Raw genomic sequence first — 24,503 nt, 5'->3', positions numbered from 1 at the left:
AGAAAATGACAAATTAGCACTTTCCAGAGAAAAATTATATTTTAATTTACATCCATCTGTTCAACATTTTAAGAAATAACATATAAATGTGCACTAACAATGAAAGACAAAATAGTACATTTGAAAATATTAATAAACACACACCTCTAAACTAATATGTGAAACATTTCAAAGCATATAAATTACATTTATATTTAAAGGGATAGAAAAGTCAAAATTGAAATGTAGATGGGTGCATTTCAATTTTAAATAGAATAATATTAGCAAAAATGCTTTAGTAGTTATTACTTATTACTGTTTTTCAATGGTATATGCGCATATGCTGTGAGAGCCTGTGCACAAGTATTCAAGCTCAGAGAGATTACAGTAGTGTGTATTGTATCTGTGAAGACATACGTTGTGTCACACAAGCCGCTGCTGACTCTCTGAGAAGGTGTAATGTTGGAATACTAGTGCAGAGGCCCTCCCAGCATATGCCACTGAAAAACAGTTATAACTTGTACTAGAAACTAGGGTTGCACCAATACCGATACTAGTATCGGTATCGGTGCCGATACCAAGTATTTGCATGAGTACTTGTGCAAATGCACCGATACTTAAACCGATACCTCCAATTCCTACCCATATGCCATCTTGTGGCATTTTTCAAACTGCATGTTCCCATTTCATTTTAAGCTGGAGTGGAGACTTAACTAAAAATTGTTCTGCCAATACAAATTGCTGTTATTTGTATTATTGTACATCAGAGCAGTCATTCAGACAAACCCCTGAAGTACTGGGCAGTTAATAAACTGAGATTTAATGGCCCAAAAAATATCTTTCTAACCCATGCAGTAGTGTGAAAGTGAAAGACTGTTCAGCTTAGCGTCAAACATCCTTGCTGATAGCAGAAACAGACTTATAGCTGAACATGCAGAGATGCTTCTGTTCCTTAATACGAACTTTCCACTAACTTTTGAAAAAATATTCTAATTGCTAGATTGCCTGTTATACTGCTAGTTCTCCTCTTGCACAATTATGCTCAGAACAGACTGTACTCTGAGGAACAACCTTAGCCAGGGCTGGACTGAGTCAGTAGAATGCAAATGCCCCATTTTTCTCAAAGGGGATTACTGGGATACTCCTTCCTCAATATTATTTTCAGAATTAAATTATATTACTTTGTATTAAGTACAAATGTCAGATTGATGAGTTATATAGGCACCCTACAACCCAATTGCATCCAGTAATCCCCCCTTTAAATTGTAGCTTTCCAGCCCTAGCTGCTGCAGCTGTTATTTATTGTTGTTATTATTAAAATGTTATTGTAATATTTTTATTTATAAACATGTTCTGTAAACTTTGTGACAACAAGCACATAAAACTGTTTTATTATTTCAAAATGTCTTTTGAGATACAGTTCATAATTATAAAGAAGTGATCTTAAATCATTACTCTGTAATGTGCTACGTAAACTGTCATGACATAAAAAAAGTATCGGTAATTGGTATCAGTGAGTATTTGAAAAAAAGTATCGGTACTTGTACTCGGTCTTAAAAAAAATGGTATCAGTGCAACCCTACTAGAAACCACAAATGTTGTGGTTTCTGAAAATACTTAGTAGGATGGTATGATTGGCTCTAGACCCAAAAATCAAAATGGGAAAAAGATTTCGGATGACTTTACTGTAGTACTATAAAATGAGTCCAGAGCTTTGTTACAGGCAAATTCAAATGAATCTATAATTGCAGCTCAAGCATTGCCTCTGTGTAGATGAGCTTACATTAAATTGGAGCAGTAAAACAATATTAGAGATGATGAGGGACTTGAGCTATTAAGAAAGGTTATGAATATTAGTTGACTTCAGTAAAGGTCTGTCAAGGGAATATAATTACTAAATAATGTATGAATATATTTTCAAAGGTCAGTACAAAGCATTTCCATTGCATTGCTTCATCTAACATTTGAATCATATAGTTAGTTTAGATGACTAGCAATGTGGCTACTAATGGAGTTTGATTTCCGCAGGGCAGTCAAGTCATAGTCATCATTACCCAGAGATGATATAAATTCCATAAATATATTTAAAGCAACATGAAACTATTTTTTTTCATGATTCAGATGGAGTACAATTGAGTTTTAATTTACACTTTAAATACAATTTACTTCTATAATCAAATGTTTTTAGTTCTCTTGGCAAAAGCAGGTAGGTATGCTCAGAAGTGTGCATGTGTTGAGTACTATATGGCAGTAGTTTTGCAAGAACAATTTTAACAAAATTAAATACATTCAAGCACTTGATGGGAGTACTTCTCCAGAGATGTGCTCTGCTCGAGGCTACCTAGGTGTTCTCTGTAACAAAGGATACAAAGAGACTAAATTACATTTCACAATAGAAGTACAAAGTACATTTACACTTTTTTTTAAAGGGACATGAAACCAAACTTTTTTTCATTAAAGGGATACTAAACCCACATTTTTTTCTTTCATTAGATACAGCATGCAATTTTACACAACCTTGCAAATTACTTCTATTATGTAATTTTGCTTTTTTTTCTCTTGGTGTCCTTTCATAAAAGGCATATCTAGCAATGCCCTACTGAGAGCTAGCTGCTGATTGGTGGCTGCACATATATGCCACTTGTCATTGGCTCACCTGATGTTTTCAGCTAGCTCCCAGTCTTGAATTGCTGCTATTTCAACCAAGGATCACAAGACAATGAAGCTAATTTTATAATGGAAGTAAATAGGAAAGTTGTTTACAATTGTATGTTCTATCTGAATCAGCTTACAGTGACTCAAAGGCAGGACCCTCTACCCCAGTGACGTGCAGTCACTAGAGGCAGATGAGGCAGGACTTCACCTCTCATGGGCAAAAATATATATTTTTTTATTGGCTTTAAAAAAAAAAAAAAAAAAAAATATTGCAAATTTTTTTCTAGCATTTTTTTTTTCACAGCTACATGTTGTGCAATGGAGAGGCACAAGCAGATCTGCTGCCCTCCATTACACAACATGCTGCGCCACCTACTGGATGGAAGTGGTTAAGATTACTGCATGGCCCATAAGTGCTTATTTGAGGCAGGCCTCTTTGGGGCTGACCCAATCCAGTAAAAGGCATCAGTCAGGGGAACTTAGGGTTGGGGCTGGATGTTAAATCATATAAAACAAAACAAAAACTGAAAAAAACTACTTTAATTTATTTTGTTGCTGCCCTGTGCAGCTGCCAGCTTTGCTTCAGTGAAAAAGAGAGTTCTATACTTCCCCTCCAAGTGCAGTGGAATGTGCCACTGTCACTTCCTTACAGAGCAGGAAGAGATGCAGTGAGCAGTGTTTTAGCTACATTTTATTGAAGTAAGTGCTGCAACCTTAGATTTTGCTGAAAGGAATTCTGTTAGTGAAAATTATAATTTAATGAATGTGGTTTAGTGTTTTTTTACTCTTTTCAGCAGTTTAAAGATCGTTTTTGTATTTTGTTTACTCAAACTTTACACCCACTACCTTAGCAGCTTGCCTCTGTACTGCACACTAGTTTATAGTCTCATCACTCTCTTTCTAAACTTATGAACTCTCTGTTGCTCTGCAACTGTGTTTTCTCACAACATTATCTTACTATTATGCTGTTTGTATGGATGAGTTGTTATTTGACCAGAGTAAGCCAGACCAACAGCATGATAATGTAAAATGAAACCAAGCAATTTAGAATGAGTTATAGAAAATATTCTCCATGGCTCCAGTAGCTATAGTATTTCATTTAAACCAGTGATTCCTTAGGTGTATGTTGGACAACCCTGATGTAGACAACAAATAATAATTTATTAATGCTCCCATTCATATGTGCTGTTCTGTTTCAGATATTTAAATTAGAATGACTATTAGCATTTGATAGTCACTTAAAATATCACTTAACCATTCAGTGGTGCCTCCCCCATTTCAGTGTTCCCTCTCTCCCTACTTATGTGTCTCTCTCCTCCCTCTGTCTCCCTCTCTCCCCCTTCTGTCTCACTCCCCTCTGTCTGTCTGTCTCTCTCCCCCCTCTGTCACTCTCTCTCTCTCCCCCCTCTGTGCCTCTCTCTCTCTCTCTCCCCCCCCCCTCTGTGCCTCTCACTCTCTCCCCCCTCTGTCTGTCTCTCTCTCTCTCTCTCCATCCCCTCTGTCTCTCTCTCTCTCTCCCCTCTGTCTCTCTCCCCTCTGTGTCTCTCTCTCTCTCCTCTCTCTCTCCCCTCTGTCTCATGTAGCTATAGTATTTTTATTTAAACCAGTGATTCCTTAGGTGTATGTTGGACAACAAATTATAATGTATTAATGCTCCCATTCATATGTGCTGTTCTCTTTCAGATATTTAAAATAGATTGTATACTATTAGCATTTGATAGTCACTTAAAATATTACTTAAAAATTCAGTGGTGTCTCCCCCCTTTCAGTGGTTTCTCTCCCCCCCTTGTGTGTCTCTCTCCCTCTCTCTCTCTATCAATCTCTCTTTCTCTATCCGTCTGTCTCTCTCTCTCTATCCATCTCTCTCCCTGTCTCTCCCACTCCCTCTGTCTCTCTCCTTATGTGTCATTCTCCCCCATGGTCTCTTTCTCTCTCTCTGTGTCTCTTTCCCCCCTCTGACTCTCTCATCCCTTATGTGTCTCTCTAACCCTCTATGTGTGATTGTGTCTCTCTCTTTCTCTCTAACCCTCTGTGTCTCTCTCTCTTCCCCGTCTTTCTCTCCCCCTGAGTGCTTTTCTGTGTTTCTGTCTACCTTTTATTTATTTAATTAATGAATTGGTGGTGCCATCTGAGGATGTGGCTTTATTTAAAGGGGTGGGGTCAAGCGCCCCACCATCTTTAAATTTCACCAGCCGCCACTGGATCAAGACATTTTTATATTTTTATATTTACTGAATAATGAAGGAATCTATAAGCATAATTTGCAGGATTAAAGTAAAATGTATGTTTTAAATATCTTTTAATGGGCCTGGATTTCTAGATCTAATCAGAGCAAGCAGGGCAAGAGTTTCTGTTACAACCCTTTAGACTAAAATCAGATGTTTACCAGTTTTCCAAGACACCATTTAAAGGGACATGAAACACATATGTTTTCTTTCATGATTTAGAAAGAGCATACAATTTTAAATAACTTTCCAATTTACATCTAATATCTACTTTTTTCATTCTTTTGACATCCTTTGTTGAAAATCATATCTAAAAATGCTCAGTAGCTGCTGATTGGTGGCTGCACATAGATACCTCATGTGATTGGCTCACCGATGTGCATTGCTATTTCTTCAACAAAGGATATCTAAAGAATGAAGGTGTATCCTAGCCACTGCCTCACCAGCCTCTGACTTCACCACACGTCACTGCTCTACCCTTTTGGTTTTTGTAAATGTCTTCTGATTGTTGTACTCCATAACTGTATACTTTATGTTACAGCACTGTGTAATATGTTGGTGCTTTATAAATAAATGATAATAATAATAATAATAATAAATGCAGTTTTATTTTGTTTTGTTTTTTTGTAATGGCTGGAATGCTGCCCTGGCACCAACTACAGTACACTGTAAGGAGGCACTGACTGAACTCCTGTATCCATGCATTACCATTACTCACAGAATAAAATAAATAGCAAGTTATGTCCACTCCTCCATTATTCCTCCATCTAAGCAATGCTGGAGGAATAATGTTCCAGGCTGGCACTTGGTCACATGGCTGCACACTGCCGTGGCTTCCCAGCCCCAATGCTGATAGTAGAGATCTGCCAAAGTGCAGACTTGGAGTGAAGGAGAAGTTATAGCCTTGTCCTCACAGCTAGCTGAGCAGTGCTGGTCTAGGAACCGGAGGAATTATGTACTGGCACTTGGTCACAGGGCAGCCCACTGCAGTGGCTGTCACATGATACAGGCGGAGGGAAAGTGAAGTAACTGAAATTTGTCACAAAAAAAATCTACTGCTCATTTGAAATTCACATTAAGTACTATTGTGTTTTCCTTTTATTATGCATTTGTTAATTAATAATTTTACTGTATTTTATGGTCCTTGAGGTATAATAATCTTTATTCTGCTTGCTGTTTCCGTTATATACACTGGCAAATTGTGTTTTCCCTTTACACCATTCACTGGACATCTTAAGTGCATACTGCAGTTATCCTGAGATTTCTGTATATTAACTGATGATGATGCAAGTCTCAAATTGCACCTCAGAGCAGCCTCTGACTGCCCACAATAAAGCCAGCCTTGAAAAGGGAGGTATCTCTGGCTTAAATCCAATCAGAAGCTCGCGTCTCAGTAATGCAAGGGAGAGCACATTCTGACAGCAGCAGAAAATAATGGAAGCAGCAGCTGTACCTTTAGGAGTGTTTTCATTGGGGCACTGCTAATATAGAGAGTGTCCATTTAGCTTTCAGTTTGGTCGATAACTTCAGTGTTGCAACAAATACCTAACAATGTCTAAAACATGCTGTTTAAATCCTCGTCCATAAAGAAACACTGTATGCACCTTTTCAATAGTTTTATTTCAAAGCATAATAAGTAAATAAATGTGGCTCCAGTAAAGTATCACATTTCAGTTCCGAGGAGCTTTTTTTAAATTTGATAGTGAGCAAATGGAAAATAATTACTGTCTTCTCAATGTAAAAATATGGATTATAGCAAAGAAACATTGCTACCCTTTCTGAAAAGAGATGAGAGACCCCCAAATGCCTTCATAACCGCCCCTTGTTTATTGCTCACCCTCCCACAGGTATGCAACCATGAGCAATGGTGACCTTGTGTCTAGGGTGCATCAAAATGTTGAAAATCCCCAATTCCCTAGCACACCTTAGTTTGCCTATTCTTGTCTATGGTAACACACATAAGTAATGTTATGTTAAAATTGTTTTTAGGGACATATCATGCAGTCTACAAAGCACTACAAAGGGGCTATTTCATAGGCATGATCCAGTTTTAAGTTTGATGCCATTAAAGGGACATGAAACCCCAAAATATTTCTTTCATGATTCAGATAGAGAAAACAATTTTAAACAGCATTCCATTTAAATTCTATTATCTAATTTGCTTCATTCTTTATATCCCTTTGTTGAAGAAATAGCAATGCACATTGGTGAGCTAATCACAAAGGCATCTATGTGCAGCCACCAATCAGCAGCTACTAAGCCTGTTTAAATATACTTTAAACAAAGGATATCAAGAGAATAAAGCAAATTAGATCATGGAAGTAAATTGGAAAGTTGTACGCTCTTTTTAAACCATGAAAGAAACATTTTTGGTTTTATGTCCCTTTAAATGTATATTTACTCTTAAAAAAAATGAAATGTCATCAGCTAAACTGATAGTATATTTAGGAATTTATGTATTTGATATTTACATTATTGATTGATGAGCTGGTTCTAGCTGGGCTTAGGGTTGTTACTTTTAATAATCATCAGTGAAAACTTTTCCTAACATAATATTGAAATGTGATTACTGCAATCAGCATTACATTCACCTCTACCTGCCAAGAAAAATTAATACTACATTACCATAATTTAGCTTTTTAGATCAGTGTAACATTCATTTTTATACCCACACTGATGAATAAAACATTAGAATTTGGTTTATTTTTTAGAAAGGAAAAAAAAAATATTTTTGTAAAGATTCATTGAAAATCGTACATAAATACATAAATGTACATAAATAATATCTACATAAATACATAAATGACATAAATAAATGTACATAAATACATAAATGTTCATAAACAATGAAATGTATTTGTAAATAATATTTGTATTACTCTTTTCGTACCTTTGTAACACTTACTTTGTGCTTTCTTGGATTTACACTAAAAATGTGATAACAATATTGTATGTTATCATAAAATAAGTAAATGTTGTGTGTCTGTGTCTCCATCATATTTTGTATTTATTTGATCAACACAGCACTGATGTGGTTTTTGTGAGTTGTATGTACTTTTTCTGTAATTTAATTTAATATGATAAGACCTAAAATCCACAGCATCTCAGGATAGGCTCAATGACCTAAATATGATAGCTTAGAGGAGAGAAGGGAAAGAGGTGATACTGACCGCAACTTCCAAGTATATTAAAGATCTCAGTAAAACTGAGGCTGTGGGTGTTTTTACATAAAATGGAAAATTCAAGAACAAGGGGTCATGATCTCAAGCTTAAAGGGTAGTTGATTCAGCAGTAATTTGAGGAAGCACTTATTTACAGAAAGAGTGATTTGATTTATGGAATAAACTTCCTCAAGAGGTAGTAGTGACAAACACTGTGGTGGGGACTTTAAAATGCTGGGACAAGCTAAGGCTATCCTATGAACTAGATAAGTTTTATACTTTTAGGAAATATCAGGCAGACTTGCTGGACCTATGGCTCTTATCTGCCATCAATATCTATGTTTCTATCTCTTTTATCTGTCCTGGGTAGACATAATTTTTTGCTTTTTTTTTGTTTATAGTTAAAGTTGTATTTTTTTGGAAAAGTATAAAATAAAATTATAAAATAAGACCTATTGATTTTTGCAAAGGATAAATGAGCATATATTTTTAGACCCAAATTATATTTTTTATTCCTGTTAATCTTATTTATTTCAAGAAATAAATACTTTGAGATTGCTTATTTTATTTCATGGGCAATTTTAGTTTAATCATAAATAATTCATATGTGAAATTCTTGATTATATTGTTTATTTGAGAGACATAAAAGTTATGGCTTCTTGAAAAATCTAATCTGTTAATTCAGCAAATAATGAAGTTTCCATCTTTAGTATTTTACAGTATTGTTTTAGTCATTTTTAAATATATTGTAATTTGTTTGCAGATATTGAATCCTTATATCTCTCAAGCAGATCTAAAATAAATGAACACACATTAAGTCCATTGACATTTATGGCAAATTACTTAAACAAATCACACCAAAAAAAAATCACAGAGGTTCAAAGTAAATATTTTGAAAAAGTCAAATAAATCATAACCAGTTAGAATAACCTTGTAAAAAATTAATAGAAAATCATGATATTAATATCACGTGTTGGTCATCATCTACATTAAATATAAAAAAGGGTGGAAAAATCAACTGTGGACATGTAGATAATGTTTGCTAATAATAGACCAAGGTCCATTATCTATAATCTGCTAAAATGTTGAATATAAATACACATTGCCATCTAGTGTATAATTGGTGGCATTCAACACAAATAAACTTCTGAATCAAACAGTGTAAGGAAGATTATTCCGAAAAACATTTGTTGGAACTGTTTTAAAATATACAGCATCACATAAAACATTGCATTGATGGCTTTTCACACTGTGAAAATAAAAAGAAATTGCTCAATTGTGCTGTTTTAATTTAATAAATGCACATGAGAATTTTTTTTTGCTACAAGGAAATCATGAAAGATATTTGATTTAAAAAAAATACAGAATTTAAATGACATAAAATGAATATACAGATATAATACATTATGTTTTATAAACAACCTGCTAAAAATAACAAAAATATTTAAGCTGTTTATAAGATGCATACAAAAAGAGAAGCGCTTACTAGTAATGAACAACAGCTCAGCAGCTTGTGCTATGGCGAGTTACCACCAGGGAGCAGCCTCTTTTAGCCCAATTGTGCTTTCCAGAGTAGAACTTTCCTGAAGTATATCAGTCTGATCCCACCTAGCAAGGTCAGTCCAGCCCTTAAATAATAGGCAATCTCTGGAGTGACAACCCGAGATGATCGTTTAAGCCTGGAATTGGGCCTCATCAGTGAGGTGCAGCCATATTCCTTTCAGCACATTGGGCAAGAAGTCGACATCTGGTTCCCTCATCACCCCCTAGGGAGACTTCCCAGGGTCACAATATAATTGTATTCATAATAGAAGCGCTTTACAGGAACAACAGCAGCTCGGTTGCTTGTTCTATGGAGAGTTGCCACCTAAGAGCAGCCTCTTTTAGCCCAATTGTACTTTTTAACCGATGAGAACTTGTGTATGTATATATGTAAGTTGTTTGTTTTTGTAAAATTGATGTTTCTGTATTGAGATAAAAAATTGTTCTTGTGAGGAGCAATCAGTTCTTAAAGGAATATTTAAGTCAATTTATATTTTTGCATCAGAAATTATGCACTGCATTTGCAATTTTGTTTAAAAAGACATTTAAGAGCATTGTATAGTTTTTTTTCTTTTACTTCTTTGTCTCTGGCCAGTCAGGGGACAGATAAAAAACATAAGCTCCTGCACAAATAAACCAATCACTATATAAACATGGTAAGTGTGTTAGGGTTCTGCATTCCATTTTATGCGGAACTACATTGTGTTTAATGTGTCTTTAAAGGGATACTAAACCCAATTTTTTTCATGATTAATATAGAGCATGCACTTTTAATCAACTTTCTAATTTACTCCTATGACCAATTGTTCTTCATTCTCTTGGTATCTTTATTGAAAAATCAGGAATGTAAGCTAATGAGATGGCCCATCTTTGGTTTCAGCACCTGGGTAGCACTTGATGATTGTGGCTAAATGGCCAGAATAAAAACGGCAGCCAAGAAGTGTAGTAAAATCACTGCTCCGTGTTTGTTACATGGTGCCACTGGGATAAACTCTCTGCTATGTTTTTTTGTTTTTGTTTTTTTATTGTGATCTATGGGATATAAAAACATATCTGTTTTGATTTACATTCAACCAGTGGAACTATATTTATATAATTTAAAGGGATAGGAAACCCATTTTTTCTTCCTTGATTCAGATAATTCATGAGATTTTAAATAACTTTTAAATGTACTTCTATTTTCTAATTTGTTTTGTTCTCGTGGTATCCGTCGTTGAAAATGACATATATGCCTTATGTTATTGGCTCACCCCATGTGTTCAGCTAGCTCCCAGTAGTGCATTGCTGCTTCTTTAACAGAGGGCCCCAGAAGCAAATTAGATAATAGAAGTAAATTGAAGAGTTGTTTAAAATTATATTCTCTATCTGAATCATGAAAGAAAAAAATGGGTTTCATGTCCCTTTAAGGAAAATGCCCTAGCAATGAACATGAAATATTATTTTCTATTATAAATCAGTGGACTGGGGTGCTGTGTATATATTCACAATTGTAAATTATTTTCAGCAAATTTGCTGACTAAATGATACACCTTCAAGCACACACACACATTATAATAGATAAGGCACAAATTACATAAAATTAAAACATAACTTTTATTATGTGCTTTAAAAAAAATGGTATATGAATTAAAACTACACGGGCGATAACCTAATATTAGCCACATACATGTTAGAGATAGAGACAAATAATTAAATACTAGAAGATAAAATTTTGGTAAGATGAAACTGGCTAATTTTGAATATTATTTATAAACTGTAGCTACCAGTAAAAAAAATGTAAGTATAATGCGCATACCCCATTTTTCTCAAAGATTACTGTGATACTCCTTCCCCCAATATTTTTATATCAGAATTACATTATATTAGTTTGTATAAAAAAGTGCCAAATTCTGACCTATATAGGCACCCTCTTAGCCCAATTGCATCCATTAATCACCCCATTAAATTGTAGTTTTGCAGCCCTAGCTGCTGCAGCCCACCGGGAAATCTCCTGGTATCATGGTAGGCCAATCCAGCATTGCTTCTGTAAAAGGTCTGTTTAACCCCTTAACGACCGAGGACGTGCAGGGTACGTCCTCAAAAAAAAGGCAGTTAATGCCTGAGAACGTACCCTGCACGTCCTCGGTGTGGAAAGCAGCTGGAAGCGATCCTGCTCGCTTCCAGCTGCTTTCCGGTTATTGCAGTGATGCCTCGATATGGAGGCATCCTGCAATAACCTTTTTAAGCCATCCGGTGCAGAGAGAGCCACTCTGTGGCCCTCTCTGCACCGGAGATCGGTGGCTCCCTGCGTTGGTGGGTGGGAGCCGGACCGGGAGGCGGGTGGCGGCCATCGATGGCCCTGGTTATGTGCAGGGGGGGCGGGATCGTGGGCGGGGATGAGCGGGGGGCGCGCACGGACGCGCGCGCGTGCACGGGAGGGCGGGCGCGTGCACGGGGAGGGAGCGGGTGGGAACCGCTACACTACAGAAAATTTATTAATAAAAAATGTTTAAATGTTTAAATGTCTAAATATTTAAAAAAAAAAAAAAAGATCAGCAAGGTGGTGGGGGTTTGTCTGTGTGGGGGGGGAAGCTACACTACAGAAAAAAGCCAAACAAAAATAAAAAAAGCACTTTTTTTTGCAAACTGGGTACTGGCAGACAGCTGCCAGTACCCAAGATGGCCCCCAATGAGGCAGAGGGGAGGGTTAGAGAGAGGTTTTGGGGGGGGATCAGGGAGGTTGGGGGCTAAGGGGGGGGATCCTACACCCTAGCATATGTAAATATGCTAAAAAAAATTTTATTTTTTTTTAAAAAACCTTTTATTTTAGTACTGGCAGACTTTCTGCCAGTACTTAAGATGGCGGGGACAATTGTGGGGTGGGGGAGGGAAGGGAGCTGTTTGGGAGGGATCAGGGGGTGGGATGTGTCAGGTGGGAGGCTGATCTCTACACTAAAGCTAAAATTAACCCTGCAAGCTCCCTACAAACTCCCTAATTAACCCCTTCACTGCTAGCCATAATACACGTGTGAGGCGCAGCAGGATTTAGCGGCCTTCTAATTACCAGAAAGCAACGCCAAAGTCATATATGTCTGCTATTTCTGAACAAAGGGGATCCCAGACAAGTATTTACAACCATTTGTGCCATAATTGCACAAGCTGTTTGTAAATTATTTCAGTGAGAAACCAAAAGTTTGTGAAAAAATTTGTGAAAAAGTGAACGATTTTTTGTATTTGATCGCATTTGGCGGTGAAATGGTGGTATGAAATATACCAAAATTGTCCTAGATCAATACTTTGGGATGTCTACTAAAAAAAAATATATACATGTCAAGGGATATTCAGGGATTCCTGAAAGATATTAGTGTTCTAATGTAACTAGCGCTAATTTTGGAAAAAAGTGGTTTGGAAATAGCAAAGTGCTACTTGTATTTATGGCCCTATAACTTGCAAAAAAAGCAAAGAACATGTAAACATTGGGTATTTCTAAACTCAGGACAAAATTTTGAAACTATTCAGCATGGGTGTTTTTTGGTGGTTGTAGATATGTAACAGATTTTGGGGGTCAAAGTTAGAAAAAGTGTGTTTTTTTCAATTTTTCCTCATATTTTATATTTTTTTTTATAGTAAATTATAAGATATGATGAAAATAATGGTATCTTTAGAAAGTCCATTTAGTGGCGAGAAAAACGGTATATAATATGTGTGGGTACAGTAAATGAGTAAGAAGAAAATTACAGCTAAACACAAACACCGCAAAAATGTAAAAATAGCCTTGGTCCCAAACGGACAGAAAATGGAAAAGTGCTGTGGTCATTAAGGGGTTAAGTTCAAATTAAACTTTGTGATCCAGACTGAAAATACTATTTTAAGGGACTTTTCAATTTACCTTTATCAAATTTACCTTGCTCTCCTGATATCTTTTGTTGAAAAGCATATCTAGATAGGCTCATGAGCAACAATGCACTACTGGGAGTTATCTGCTAGAGTGCCAGATTACAAGTGGTGCGCTATTTATCGATTTCGCTCAAGTGCAAACACCGCTAGAAGTAAACTTTTTACATGCGCATGTTAGCACAGGTATTACAAGTTGAACCGAAATAATATTGCGACCGCATTAACGTCTTCTTAAGTTAGCACGCCACTTGAATTCTAGCCCATGATGTTCTTAAACATTATAGCATTTCTGTTTGGCCACTTTATTGTGAAAAAAAAGCTTAAAGGAATCTGTGAAAATTTCTGTTTCTTATTTTTTTTCACATGATAAATCAGATTTGTTCCTTTTATATTGTAAAATATAAACTTGAGTGGTTTTTAATTATGCAATAGATATGTATATTTGTGCAGATCGTTCTGTAACAAATCAGGAAAAAAAGTGCAACACACTGAGATCTGTGCAAATCTAGACTTAAAGGGACACTGAGCCCAATTTTTTTCTTTCGTGATTCTGATAGAGCATGAAATTTTAAGCAACTTTCTAATTCACTCATATTATCAAATGTTCTTCATTCTCTTGGTATCTTTTATTTGAAATGCAAAGGAATTGAAGTTTATATGCCGGTCCATTTTTGGTGAACAACCTGAGTTGTTCTTGCTGATTGGTGATAAAATTCATCACCAATAAAAAAGTGCTGTCCAGAGTGCTGAACCAAACAAAAAGCTTAAATGCCTTCTTTTTCAAATAAAGATAGCAAGAGAACGAAGGAAAAATTGATAATACTAGGAGTAAATTAGAAAAGTTTGCTTAAATTGCATGCTCTATCTGAATCACAAAAGAAAAAAATTGGGTTCAGTGTCCCTTTAACTTCTTTCATGAAAAAATAAATTAGAAGGGTAGTGCTAATCACTTAGTGCAGCATGTTTTGTTTAGATTTGAGTCTGTCCTAAATAGCCCTTTAAATGTTCTTAGGGGTAGATTTGTCATTGATTGGACAGACAATGTTCTCATGTAGTGAATCTGTACGCCTAAAGAGCACAAATTGTGGGGCGCATTTTTACCATATATTTAGTATTTGCAATGTGCCCCCCTGCTCTAATGCAATCAATTGCACCAAGATCAGGGTCTTGTCAATAAGCCCAGTTGAATCTGGGTAATTTTCACCCACAAACTATGAGATTGGTTCATTGAGTTGTTAAAATAGAGCTGTAAGCTACCAAGTGTCCGACAGCTAAAAGTAATTTACGGCTCCATTATAGTTACCAGGTTTCCATTGAAATATTTTGCTCATTGCGTGCAGTAGCTCTTTTCGTGTAGGTGTACGTTAACGTTGTGTCAACGCTTTCATCCATCATCAGATTTCTTGAAAATCAATTAGTTGCTATGGAACCCTGACCTTACACTTTAAATTTACGTTTTTAACGTCCGGGCTGTGAACACCTCTAAAGATAAATATGTATTATTTATAATACATATTTTTTAACTATAAGCAAATACTATTTTTTATTATAATTATATTTTCCACTTTATTAATATATGTAATATTTATTGCTACCCTAGGCATAGGTCTAGCTTGAATTCTGTAGATATTTTCTTGCATATATTTTTATATTTAAACTATGCGATCAGCATGCCCAGAGGGCAGTCTATTTTAAAAAAAACTACAAACCCCAAACCTAAAATCTACACAAAATAAAAAATGAAAAAATAACAGAAAAAAATAAACAAAGCTATCAAAATAAATTTTTTAAACCTAAACTAATACCCCTATAAAAAATCTCCCCAAAAATAATAAAACACCCACTAATCTAATACTAAACTTACAAATAGCCCTTAAAAGGGCTTTTGTAGGGTATTGTCCTAAGTTAAAAAGCTTGTTTACCTAAACAAATGACCAATTACTCCCTAACAGTAAAACACCCCACCCACCAAACCCCCAAAATAAAAAAAACCTAACACAAAAAAAAAACCTAAACTACCCTCTTGTCCCTAAGTAGCATTTGTATGGGCATTGCCCTTAAAAGGGTATTCAGCTCTTTTACTGCTTTAAAGGGCAATCAGCTCTTTTCCAGCCCAAAAAAACCCTAAACTAAAAAAAAAGCCACCCCAAAAAAAAAAAAAAAAGCCTAAGACTAAGCCCCAAATATAGGTACTCACCGTTCCCTGAAGTCCGGCGGAGGTCTTCTTCCAGGCGGCTCCATATCTTCTATCTTCATCCGGAACGAAGGCGGCGCAGAGCGGGAGGTGCGGAGCTGTCTTCCCAGATGCATTGATCTCTCAGCAACGGTCCTCAACGGCGGGCGGCATGGAGGCTCCTCTTCATCGATGTTCCATTGTACACTGAAGATTGAATGCAAAGTACCACAATCAATTTGGGGTACCTTGCCATTTCCTTATTGGCTGAAATTTTGAAATCAGCCAATAGGATTAGAGCTACTGAAAATCTTATTGGATGTTTCAAATCAACCAATAAGATTTCAGTAGCTCTCATCCTATTGGCTGATTTTAAAATTTCAGCAATAGGAATGCAAGGTACCCCAATAAATATGGGGAACCTTGCATTCAATCTTCAGTGTACGACGAACAATCGCATGAAGAGGAGCCTCCACGCCATTGAGGACCAACGCCACCGAGATCCACCGCCGCTGAGGAATCACGCATCGGGGATGCCAGCTCTGCACCTCCACTTCACGCCTCCTTTCGCTTTGGATGAAGATAGTAGATTGATGGAGCCGCCTGGAAGAAGACCTTCTCCGACGGACTTCAGGAACGGTGAGTACCTATTTGGGGCTTAGTGTTAGGATTTTTTTTTTATTTTTGGGGTTTTTTTTTTTCTTTTTAAGATTAGGGATTTAATGGGCTGGAAAAGAGCGGATTGCCCTTTAATGGCAGTAAAGAGCTGAATGCCCTTTTAATGGCAATGCCCATACAAATACCTATTTAGGGGCAATGGGTAGTTTAGTTTATTTTTAGTGTTAGTTTCTTTTTATTTTGGGGGGGTTCGGCGGGTGTTTTTTTTTTTACTGTTAGGGGGTATTTAGTAATTTTTAAATGTTAAAGAGAGGTTTAACTTAGGGCAATGCCCAACAAAAGGCTCTTTTAAGGGCTATTGGAAGTTTAGTTTAGGGGGTGTTTTTTTGGGGGGAAGGGGGCTTTTTTATTTTCGTAGGGATTAGGTTTAATTTTTTTATTTTATATAATTGATTTTTGTACTTTTAGAGTTTTTTATTTTTGTAATTTTAGATTTTTTTTCGTAGTTTAATGTTTTATTTAAGTGTAACTTAGTATTGGGGTTAATTTAGGGGGTGTTAGGTTAGGGGGCTTAGTAATTGAATTAGTTATTTGCATTGTGGGGGGTTGGCGGTTTAGGAGTTAATAGGTTAATTAGGTTTATTGTGATGTGGGGGTTTGGCATTTTAGGGGTTAATAGGTTAATTAGGTTTATTGCGATGTGGGGGGTTGCTGGTTTAGGGGTTAATTTAGGGGTTAATAGGTTAATTAGGTTAATTAGGTTTATTGAATGTGTTCTGTGCAGAGTAAAAGCTATCACCTAAACATCTATACATTTTATTTGAAGCATCTTTTGTAACACAAGTCTTATTGCAAACAAGTGTTTATCTTCCCAATTGAAATGCACCTATATTTCATTTCAGTTTTGACTAGATTATCCCTTTTTATTTGATGAGTGTTTCTAGACAATGTATTGAAGCATATAAAGTGTATATATTATACATGAGGAAATTAACCTTATGATGTTTTCTTAAACACACTCTGTCTGCTTCCAGCAATGACTATATCTCACTCAGAACAAATCAAACAGTACAACCTGATTTAATAACTTTATTTGTATGCTCAAGCATCACTGTACCACTGAAACATTTTAAAGAGGTTATTTTTTTTCCTTTGAACCTTTTGAAACAGAAACCTTAGTTAAATAGGCAAAAAAAAACCTTTTTCTCTTGAATCCAATTTTCTAATGTAAAGATTACATTTTATATAACACCCTATAATACTTTTCTTTCCCTTTGTGTAAAGAATACAAATTAATATAATTTGCCCCTGACCAAAGGTGCATTTGTCCCATCACTGAGCAGCTTTTTTATTCTTTCAAAATACAACAATAAAGAGCAATGGCTCCCTCCACAAGATGCACTAAATACACACAATGGTAAAACAAGCACTTCCTGTTTCACTGGATCATTTGAAGATCAGCTGCTGGTCACTTATTTCCATGCACATGTGACATATTTTTGTGTATAGCCAGCAATTTGTGCTAGATAACAATGAAAGACTTTCTTTCTTTTCAGGTCAACTCTGAAAGCTGTTGAATGTTCAAGTGACTGAATGCTGTCACTTCAAACACAATTGGAACGGATCCCAGCGATAATTCACATGACATTGACAAAGCACAGATAAATAAATAGCTTTTATTTTACTGTCAAAAAACAGCAGTGAGTTAAACAAAAAATGTATCACCTATTTTATTACCATGATCTAAATCTTGGAAGATTATAAAAATTAGCACTACAATTCTTTAAAACTTTGTCAGCACACAGCAAATTGTGTTTACATTTTTTTAAATAAAAGTTCCTGTTTTAATCTTGAAAGAGAGTTATAATATATAAAAAAAAGTGTTTAAAGGCTGGGCCGCATTGGACGTGGTCAAGATGAATGTGCTACCAGAGTGTTATATGTCATGCAGACCTATCCCGTTATAGGCGGCCCTCGCACATTATTCATCAAATACAGTCTGCTCTAGAGTCCTATAATTGAGAGATCTGAAACCCGAGAATCAACAGGGAAAACTACCTTCCTCCTCTGAATAGAGGCGGGTTGGGTATACCAGACCTGAGAATGTATCATACGGCAATATCCCTTCAACGATTGGTAGAATGGTGTCATAACTTGGCCCAAAGGCTTGGGTTCAGATCGGATGGCGTGCTTCTGAAGAGGGGCAACGTAGGAGCTCTCAAGTGGACCCCTCTCCAGGGACAGACCTTCTGCGGTCAGACTCTACCCAATGATCGAGGAAGGTATTCTCGATTTGGGATAAACTGATTAAAACAGCGCGCCTACGTATCGACGCAATCTCACCCAATTACATCTATCAGAGAAAATCCTGATATGGAATTTCTATCAAGACTCAATTTCCCAGAACAAGACTTACAGCCTTGGCGACTCTGCATGTATTATATACTCTGTCAGGGTAAATTTGAAGACACAAGCTGCATTAGTTGAGTGGGAACAGGGGGGCTTTTGCCTCATGGTTCATGGTGACCACAGACACTGCACTACCTCAACACTCATAAAGCAAACCAGACTATGACCTAGACGCAGAAACTTACTTTGAAACCTGTGCACAATGACAGCTCCTCCGTCTCATCTGATCTCCCAGATTTATAGACTGTTACAACAAGGCGGGGACGATTACCTTCCGGTTACCACAGACATGGCAAAATGAGCTGGGCATAGAAATTGGGACCCAAGGAATGGAACAAGATATTTGACAAGACAAGGAGAGCCCCAATCTCACCTAGGGTTCAGGAAACACATATAAATTGTTGAGCAGGTGGTATCTGACCCCCCAAAGGTCTAAAACACATATACCCCCACACAAATGGGGGATGCTGGAGAGGTTGCGGAGAAAATGGCACCCTATTGGCATATTTGGTGGACCTGTCCCCTACTAACACTTATTGAATGACATAATGGCTGAAATGAGTAGGGTTCTTGAGGTGATCATCCCTCCTAATCCCAAGTTACTTACTATATCATCAGCTACCCTAAGATCACAAGGGAAGATAAGTCTAGGCTATTTCCTGGTGATGCTCAATGGAGCAAAAGCTTGATTCCCGTGTATTGGAAAAAAACAGGCCACCCCTAGTGTTCAGGAGTGGAAAACTAAGTGGCAGACCTGCTTGAGACTGGAAAAGATATCATTACCTTAAAATTGGAAAACTGGGCCACACATGAGATGATGCTGCTGACCTGGGAGGGACGAGGACTGTGAGCTAATGGCGTGCTGAAACGTTTGGTTTCGGGACGCGGTTGCAGGGAAAGAGGTTCAATTCCACCCAACCCCCTTTTTTTTTTTTTTTTCTCTTTCCCTCCCCCCTTCCTTCTCCCCCTCCCTTCTTTATGCCCTGTAGCCCCTATTCTACTATTTTTTCTTCCTAGAGAATATTTTTAAACGAGTGCAGTATTATAAAAGCAGCTGTGTAATGTGTGTAAGCTGCTTAAAAAAGCTATAAATACCGTATGATCTGTACTGAGGATTTACACCTTTACTTTTTTCCTTTGTCTTCTCTGTTAATATAAATGGTATCACTAAACAGCTGATGATGGATGTTTGTGTAATATAGTCGGTACACATTTCTGCAGTATCTGATGAAATTTTTTATGCTGTTTGAGTTGAACTAATTCTCCTATCTGCGAAAATGATACAAACAAACTTTAAATGTACAGGTGTTTGCAATTATGTAAACTGACATTGTATTGTATTCATATTAATGCTCTGTATTTTTCACATTTCGCCAATAAAGCTTTCTTTGAAAACTAAAAAAGTGTACCTTGCTCCAGACGTGGAATATATATATATATATATATATATATTTGCAGCTGTTTTAATTTAACCCATGAAAAGCTGAGCTCCTGAGGATCCTGATGAGGATACATATGGTGAGCCAATCAGGCGAAGGCATACATATGTATGCTCCAATCACTGTTTGTGTCCTCACCTGGAACAGAATGGGGTTTTTTCTAGGAGTACATCTTTGATACATGTAATAAGTAAATTATGTTTAATTTCAACAAATAAAACAATAAAAATGTACTAACAAAATAATTTTATTTTTATACTAGAATTATGTTTTAATAACACTGGAGATGATGGTGGTATTAGAGGTCAGGTGCATTTTATCATCTACTGTACTCACTCACCATCCTTATAGTATTCATTGAGGGCCTCATGATCAAAAATTTGCTAGCATCGATAGTAATACGCAAAATCTTTGGGGGCTTTTACTGAGCATTAGATTTTAAGGCCATCGTGGGGTTTTTTTTTACATCAGAACTCTTCATAGGTAGATAAACCACTAACAAAGTAAAATTTGACATTCTAAAATTCTTTGAGGAATTACTAATGAGACTTCTTAGATAATCTCACCAGAATGGAGAACTTTAGATCATCAGACCCTAAGGGCCCCATTATCTAAACTTCTTAGACCAGACATGGGTTTTTCAAACTGACTGAGGTTGCCCACATGGAAGAAGTATAAAAAGGGGCCTGTGAGTAATGGGACTCACTGGAATGGGACATTTCACTCCATAGAGCAAAATTAGCAGGGGACACACTTTAAAAATGTATTCCTGGAGCCAATATAAATCACATAACACTGCTTTCTGCGTACAGTATGTTACAATTGCTTCTATTGTCGTATGCATTTGTTTTTTATTAGAGTAAGAGGGTTGTTTTTTGAGTATTTTAGTAAGAGCTTACCACCTTTTAGTTTGCGAAAAGAAATCTGCATACGGGGAAACGTGCGTCAGGTCAGTATTCACAGATTTTTGTATTTGGATGGGAATTCTATTTCCCTTGTTATTTGCCTTTCTGCTATCCCTAGTGTTAAATCCAATTGTCTCCTTGTGGGTATCATGAAACCATAGGAGTAATTTGTTAGGTATCTTCTCCACAGGTTGGGATATTAGGAAGGATGTTCACTGCAGGAGTGTAAAATTTCTTAATTATGTTTTAACCCATGTTTTTCATTTTTATTTTTGTAATAAAAGTTATATTTTATATCACTAGCCATAAAATAGGCTTATAGATAAGTATAATTGATACTATATATGATTTATGTATAGTGTCCAAATATTCTTACTGTGGCTTTAGAGTCAGTTGTGTGTAGAAGCTACTTTTTGAGAAATGTGACACTATTACCCCATATGATGGATTCTTAGTATCAGGCTTGATACTTAAATAAGACAACTGAAAGGGAGAACCACTACAGATAATACTGTAATACTATATAGCATTGGAATCCCACTAGTGTATGCATTTTTTTGTATAACTCAAGGTATTGGTCTAGGCCCACTTTGGTAAATGTCATGCCATAATTACACTACCAAATGTGACCATAAAAAAGGTTAAATATTTAATACATTTTGTTTTTCTCACCTAAATTATTTACATACTGCTTGTGCAGTAATACATAAATGGATGTAAAAGCTGCTTTGGGATCCCTGTAGCAGACGTACATAGCTTTACCCTTTCCTTATTAGAAGGTGGCAGCGCACCACAGTTCTGAAATTCTTGGCAGTGAAGGGTTAATTATTAAGCAGCTAAGGGTAATAATATTGTAAAGCAGTGATTACCCTCCCACCACCCTAATCCCCAACACTTCCTATTCATCCCTCCTCCCATCTTTAATTTATTTTTCTCTAGTGTTGGGCTTTTTGGTAATTAGAAGGCAGCTAAATGCCGCCTGCGCACCACACTTGTATTATGCCCAGCATTGAAGGGGTTAATTAGGTAGCTTGTAGGGTTAATTTTTGATTTAGTGGTAGAGATCAGCCTCCCACCTGGCACATCCCATCCCCTGAACCCTCCCTGACCCCCTAAAACAGCTCAATTCCCTCCCCCACCTCACAATTGTCACAGCATCTTAAGTACTGGTAGAAAGTCTGCCAATACTAAAAATAAAGCATTTAAACCCCCCCAATTGTTTCTGAAGTGTTGGATCTCCTCTTAGCCCCCAAGCTCCCTGATCCCCCCATACAGCTCTCTAACCTCCCCCCCCTACCTATTTGCCACCATCTTAGGGTACTGGCAACTGTCTGCCAGAACCAGCTTTGCCCCCAAATTTGTTTTATTTTTTATTACAAACAATTTTCTGTAGTGTAGCTGCCCCTCCCTCGATATCCTACCCCCCCCCCCCCCCATCCCAGATACCCTTCCCCAAAGTCCTTAATTTCACCACCCATCGGTGCAAAACAAAAGTATTATTTTTTTCAAATAACGAGATTCGCCGCTGGTAAGCGCATAAACTGAGTTATATATGATATAATAGCAATTCATGTATAATGAAACCAAGATCTCAAGCTCAAGTTTTGATCATCCAAAATGTATATGGGACTGAATGAGAACGTTCAGATCAGATTACTTAAGGTAGATCAAGGACACGCTACATGGAGGTCCATTAACAGGATATGAATATTGAATGATCAAACATATGGGCTCTAACGATATAACACTTGTTGTATAAATTAAAAGTTTATCTGTATTACCTTTGAAAACTAAAATAAAAACAATTTAAATAAAAAAAAATTAAAAAATCCCTCTACTAAAAACAATCCACTTCACCATACAAAAAACAAAGCTTGAAAAATGTAAAAGAAAAAAACATACTAAGGCAACTTTACCAGCTTTGCAGTAGCAACAAACAACAGTTAGAGAAGGGTACATCACAAAGGCAATAAAGTGTTTATGAATTCCGGATTAATGGTGCTATTGTAGGTGAAAAATCCAAACCACACCACAAAATGCCCACTGACCACCTCTCACTTGTGTCTCTGAGACATCTTCCATTCTATCCAGTGATTCTCCCATAACAAATCTTATGTGAATATTTAAAATAAAAACATTTTCCAAAGTTGTAGTGGTTGTGTACTTGTTTTTTCCATAAAGCTCTCAATTTGTACAATGATGTACGAGATATCTTGCATTGGGCATTTTTATGTAACTGTGGACATTAATAGCAGTAATGATTTCACGTAAGTGCACCTTTAGACTTTTAAAGTACCCAAGTCGATAAATGACTCGACACTTCAGGTCCACTGCAGTTATATTTTGTGTCCCTCAGGAGTTTATTTTTAATAAAGAATTTAATGAAATGCCCATTTAAACATAGCTTTCAAAGTTTTGTTAATCTTCCTGTTTAACCAGTTTAGACTATTATTACTGCAATGTAAAAAAATGGAAAGTTTGATCAATTTGTAAGTTTGTTTTCAAAACTGCTATGCAAATATTTGAATACAAAATGTATCAGGAGGGTAGTTCACTATTTTACAAGCTAAGGTCAATTTCCATATTGGTATGTTACCTGCAATTTTGGTTGTAACTGAGATGTTTTGCTAGGCAGAGCGGACATGCAGCTGAGTGCATAGTCACAGTGTAGTTAGTGCCTGGGCGCAGTTCTAAGCAGACAACTGGAAGCTTCCTCTGAGGTGCTAAAGTTAAAACATCACTTTGTGATTGAAATCTTTATCATACCACCTAACACCGTGGATGAAAATCTGTAAAATATATAAATATATACATAATAATTAATATGATAATTTTGTAATCTAGGTAAAAGAGTTAGCTCTTCAATATACTTTGCATACCATACATTGACATAACACATTTTTCTCCTTATAAATGAATACCTAATACTTTGAAATAAGAGATGAAGACATCTGAGAATGATAGGCATAAACAAATTACTAAGGAAGATCATTTGCAAAAAACTGAAATTAAAATCCTCCATGTCTCAAAATTAAATCAATGTAAATAATTGCATAGGAAATTAGCACATCTAGGCAAGATTCCCTGCTCGCTTTTCCCAAGAAATACCTCATATACAATGTTTACCAATGCACAAGAGAATTCTGGGTAAGATATGCAAATTAGATATGCAAATTCTCATTTTTTTTGCTTCAAAATACTGTTTTAACACAGCTATCCTTTTAACAGGATTATTGCAGCAAACCAGAAATCACTCACTAGACAGCCTGTTTCGTTCTTTTTGGAACTCATCAGTAGGAGATAGATTTCTGGTTGCTGCATTGGTAACATTGTATATGAGGAAATTTCTGGGGAAAAGCGAGCAGGGAATCTTGCCTAGATGTGCTAATTTCCTATGCAAATATTTGCATGATTTAATTTTGAGACATGGAGGATTTTAATTTCAGTTTTTTTATCTCCCCCCATAATTTTAATAAATTTTGGTTTAACCTTGAAAATAGCTTTTACCAATGCAGCAACCA

At 36.3% G+C, this 24,503-nt stretch overlaps 1 protein-coding gene across 1 annotated transcript in view; it reads right to left on the bottom strand.

The window, feature by feature from the left end:
• The window catches only part of SUSD1 (sushi domain containing 1), a 365,105-nt gene that overhangs the window by 86,152 nt on the left and 254,450 nt on the right, over window positions 1-24,503 (bottom strand). The window contains 3 exon segments of the mRNA XM_053700012.1: window positions 2,267-2,331; window positions 23,579-23,686; window positions 23,719-23,771. Of these exon segments, the coding sequence (XP_053555987.1) occupies window positions 2,267-2,331; window positions 23,579-23,686; window positions 23,719-23,771 (226 nt within the window).

Source organism: Bombina bombina, chromosome 2 (assembly GCF_027579735.1).
Source record: "Bombina bombina isolate aBomBom1 chromosome 2, aBomBom1.pri, whole genome shotgun sequence".
Lineage (NCBI taxonomy): Eukaryota > Metazoa > Chordata > Amphibia > Anura > Bombinatoridae > Bombina > Bombina bombina.
The sequence above is the reverse complement of the archived record's forward strand: the minus strand, read 5'-3'. Positions and strand labels throughout refer to the sequence as shown.